The sequence below is a fragment of the Echinococcus granulosus genome, assembly GCF_000524195.1.
Source record: "Echinococcus granulosus chromosome Unknown EG_S00140, whole genome shotgun sequence".
Lineage (NCBI taxonomy): Eukaryota > Metazoa > Platyhelminthes > Cestoda > Cyclophyllidea > Taeniidae > Echinococcus > Echinococcus granulosus.
Window position 1 is genome coordinate 172,612 of NW_020170520.1, and position 4,782 is coordinate 177,393.

The 4,782-nt window shown below is 40.7% G+C and overlaps 1 protein-coding gene across 1 annotated transcript in view; it reads right to left on the reverse strand. All coding sequences in view use genetic code 11, as the record gives it.

Moving 5' to 3' along the window:
* Window positions 1–135: 135 nt before the first annotated feature.
* EGR_09282 (hypothetical protein) overlaps window positions 136–4,782 on the reverse strand; it is a gene marked incomplete at both ends in the record, with an annotated part of 7,552 nt that continues 2,905 nt past the window's right edge. The window contains 2 exons of the mRNA XM_024498531.1: window positions 136–322; window positions 2,804–3,005. Coding sequence (XP_024347075.1) covers window positions 136–322; window positions 2,804–3,005 — 389 coding nt within the window. The remainder of the gene's footprint in view (window positions 323–2,803; window positions 3,006–4,782) is intronic.

Genomic DNA, 4,782 nt, shown 5'->3' on the forward strand with positions numbered 1-4,782 from the left:
GATTTACTTGACGCTCTGGATTTAGTAGATACCCCCACAAGTATACCAAGCTGGACAGGAAGTATTTAGCATTACGGTTCTCCGTCATGGAATGTGGGTCAATACTTCCAGTTCTTTAAAAATTTCAACCTCATGTCAGATCAACTGACTTTGAGCCATCTCCAGAAAAAGCAAAAACAGTAGCTCAGTTGAACGAGTAGCTACTTTCGGTGCTTGATCTATTAAAACACTTATTTTACCTGCAGCACACTTCTTGTGAGGCTGAATAATACGACAAAGTGCGGAATCTTGATGACTTTGAATAGGTGGTGCCTTTGGGGAGCTATTAGACTAGTTAAAATGCCACATGCGTCTGTTATGGAACGCCTTGTCTTAATATTGTGGTGACTCACTTTCTGGAAAAATCAAAAAAAAGTTCCCGCATTTGCCCGAATATGATGATTTGCTGGAACTGATCTCCAATGAAATGGAACGGTCACACCGATTCTAGGATTTCCAAAGTCTTGGCTTCAAAAGGAGATCGGACATTTTAATACGTTTCTTTAAAACACGTCAATGTTAATAGGTTTTATTCGATGAATACTTCCTTGACTCCAAATTGTAGATCTTGGTTTGGCTTTAGCTTCTTGCCGACAATTTGTTCCCCTAAGGATGTTATGGCATAGCTGAGAAAAGACGTTTACGTATAGAGTTGTTTGAGGCTCCAACCATACCTTGTTTTGCACTCGATAAAGGTTTCCGCTTCACTTCACCCATGGATACAGGTTTATTTTCGAGATTCTAATGTTCCAGTTTTAAGCGTCATAATCGCGTTTTTATAAATGCCGATGTAACATCACATCACGCATTCCATTCGCTGAAATAGATCGAGGCATCGAGCCTCTCTGTAATAAAATGATTATTTCAGCGGTATCGCAAACTACTTTCGAAGAATTAGTACATTATTTTGCGACTGTGATAGGCCTGTGAAAGTAACTGCGGATGAATGCTCAGCTCATGAACTATAGGGGTGAGTCCAAAGTAGTATCTAACGATGCTCTTAGTGGCATGCCATTTGTATCTGACAAATCTAGTTTGTTTACCCTCTGATTTACATCTTTAACACCTTCAAAGCACCTATATAGGGACTAATAATTGTCCGTAGCTCTGCAATTCTGTGGACGAACAATGGTTTTGAGTACCAACAGATTTGTATTCCACCTTCTCAAACAACCCAAGGTACCCTACCTCTGGCAATCGGTACCCAATCGAAAGGTAGGCAGAGACCAATTCTAGTTAAGTCTAACAAATATGGTTTAAGATACTTATCGTCAAAGCGTTATCAATTGTGTACCCAAACGTCACAACGGTATGCTTAACATGCGACTTTATTTCATTTCAATGAAAACTTTAACTTGCGATTGGATTTATTTTTTGGCCCCGTCCATAGCCGACTTAGGTTCTGAGCCACCTCTTTATTAGAGAGCTGTTTATGAATAAGATGGCACTCCTATGGTACAATTTTAGGAAGGTTTTCTTTGAGTAAATGCAGACTTACCGTATATCCAATGAAATTTCTTCTAGGAGGCACCTACGTTTCTCCGTTTTCCGGATTACGAGAGCAGACTTCTACCTTCACAAATCACTGGCCCAATGTTGCTACCCTAATCATCGTCCATTAAAAAGCATCAAATAAGTTAGCCACGCCATTCTTCTAATTTTCGAGCAACTGATGTATTTGATCTCAATGTCACTTATCCATTAAGCCAAATCCACTAGCTTTGGACTGCCTCCCTGCTTATAAAATAAATTTTAAAAAAGTGAAATGCAGCGCCGTCATACTACTGTAAACTAGATAATGTTCTTCATCTTTGAAATTCCATACCCCTATCGTAAGCCGCAACGAATGCAGAACTAAGAGCTTAAACATTTGAAAAAATGTTGTCAATAAATTGTAGTAAAATGCTACTGATTGTGATTACGGCGAGATATGTCAAGCGACTGCGAATGCCACCGAACATAGCAGTAACCCATGACAGATTATTTGCTTGCTACATACGCAGCATCATAAATCTACTCATAATACTCAACTGTATTTACCATTGGGTTGTTTCGAGGCTTGTCTGTATTACTACGATGCTCAGATTGGATTGTATTTCGAGTGATTAATCTTGTGACTAGTGGACAGATGTGTCGCGAACTTCTGCTCGATCCCTGTTTTCCTACAGGTCATCTAAGCCCCATTTGCTAATAGACCAAATAAATTCTCACACAAAATGCCACTACATTCCATATCGCTCCAACAGCTTTCCTCTCTTACCTTCACCTTTTATCCATCATCGTCAACTTCCTCGAACCGCATGCGTTTTGCGCGGGCCTGATTGTAACAGCAGCAATGATATCTGGCTGGCTTGAGTTTTGAGTGGGAAATCACTAAAATGGGAGGGCAATGTAATGGCTGACTTGAGTTGGCAAGCAAATATTACAAACGAAGTGAGCTCTGTGCCAAGCTGATCAGCCGAAATGCGACGAAATGGGTTTACTACCCTCTCATTCCGGAGCTGTGCTCTCTTTTTAAGCAAGACCAGTACAAGACCCCATTTCTCATCAAACTGCCAGAACCCCACTAAATGCAGCTCAATGATTCTACCGATTGGATGAGAAACGATGTGTTTTCTTTTGTCTTCGGGGGCATGAGCTTTTCCAGTTCGTCAGTAGAAGAGAGGTGGAACAGCCTCCACATCCCTCTGGAGAGAGGTGATCTCGACATCAAGTCGATGTCACCTAACCTTGCCACAATTTCTACTCTAGAGGTGCTATTAACGAAACATCCCCATTTTTAGGCGATAGCTGGTGAAAACGCATAGTACGTTCATCGATGAAGGCATTTCTATAAACGGAATAACTGATTTTATTTGTTGACCTAATTGTAGCGAACGCAACGCAGTTGGGGAACACGTGTTCCCATATTGCTATGATACATGGTTGAGAATTGTAGTGAAAGTGCCAAACCAGAATTTTACTATCTGGCAAAGCATCAGAAACCTTATAGTGGATAGTCTGGAGCCTCACTCGGCCTAGTTATTGAAGGTTGCTTTCAGATATCATTATCAATGTGGTATTACCGTCTGAGTAACCACACGTTTGCGGTTATTTTAATCGTATGTTTGTTCCTCTATACCCATGCACATTTGAGAGATTTTGATATCGTGGGCTGCAGGAACATGCTAAACCACAGTCCTTCTCGAGTTCTAGTCATGTCGGCGACTAAAGTGAATATCCAGCAGCCTATGTGGAATTCATCTGATTCCATTATTGTCAAAATCGATGATCTGGTGCTGTGGTGAAGTAATTCATGATAAGAGGGATGTTTAGACGCGGTACATTGATGCCTGGTGTATCTGGTGCAAAATATTGCTCACTTTCGACATTTCTTATTATAAGCTGCAGTCTTCATGCCGCTAGTAGGAGTTACAGTATTTTGGCATTTGCTAGTTTTGAATTAACTGACAATATCCCATGGGTAGTTGCTTTCTCCCAGCCTCATCTCGTTACATACTCGCTGTTAGCGCTTTAGAGCTAAGCGTAACTTTAAGACCGCTCATTCGCGGGTGTGTGATGCACGCAAGTTCCTCCTCACTTATTCATTTACTTATTTAGACATTGCTTACTTAAATCCCTCCTCTTAGTGTGTTTTTGTGAACGGGGCAATGAGTTCTATGCATCTCTCTTATTTTGTCCATCGGTATGTGCGTTTGTAATCAGTAGTCATGGAGTGGTAAAAGTCAAGTTTTGCAAAGGCATGTATTTCTAAGCATTGTGTAATGATATTTCTAAAACTTTGGGTACATTTCCGTCCTAGAAAGGTGTTTATTTGGAAAACTGGTAAAAATGTCCAACTTCAGTGGCAGGACTTAATTCAAACTAACGCGACGAATAAACAGCTGTCGTCCTCACTCCTATCAAAAAGACAAAACGGTGGGCGGAGCGAATATAGAGAATGCGCCCAAATCGAGCATCACACATCAAGTTATCATGCCTTCACAAAACGGCATTTGCTTCCTCGACAAATTTAAATTGTGGGCATTGTCCACGGACTAAGTAGTTTCCTGGTCGTCGCGACAAATCTGGCCAATGTAGGTGGTATTGAAGTTAACATCAGGTTTGTTGCTAGTTATGCTTTGTCGTGGTATCATGAGCAAACCATTTCCTTCCACCGATTTAATTGTTCGCGCAAGGGACTATTCTGTGATTCATGTTAGACGTTTCATATCACACAAACACTAATTTGTTTAACTGCCAAAGGAAATCTTTTTCCAGTAGGAGCCTAGCAACTGAGAGCATGTTGTTATCCACATCCTCAGGTAAAGTGTTTTAGTTGGTATCACTACCTGAAGGACCAGTAATCATTTGTCTTTACTTTAAAGAGAAAAGTATGTGGGTTCGAATAGGCATACGTGACTCTGTGTGATATTTTTACCGGAATACTCGACCATATTGCTAAGGTCCCATCAAAATGTTTTAAGTATTCCAGTGAGATTGGAAACCCTTTTGAATAATTTTCTGATTTCGTGATAGTGTGCGAAAATGAAATGGTGCTGTACTACTGCATGTTGCACAGTTGATCCAAGTGTAGCAGCAGCAGTAGTTAAAAATTTGGTGCCGTTAATAAAGCAACGAGATGACGATCAGGAAAGGGGAATTAGTAACTAGAAGTGGGAATTTTGGGCGCTCTGGATTCATGAATGTTAGCGTAGGTGATCTCAGGGATGAACTTACCAAAGTTTTGGTCGCTTAACACTT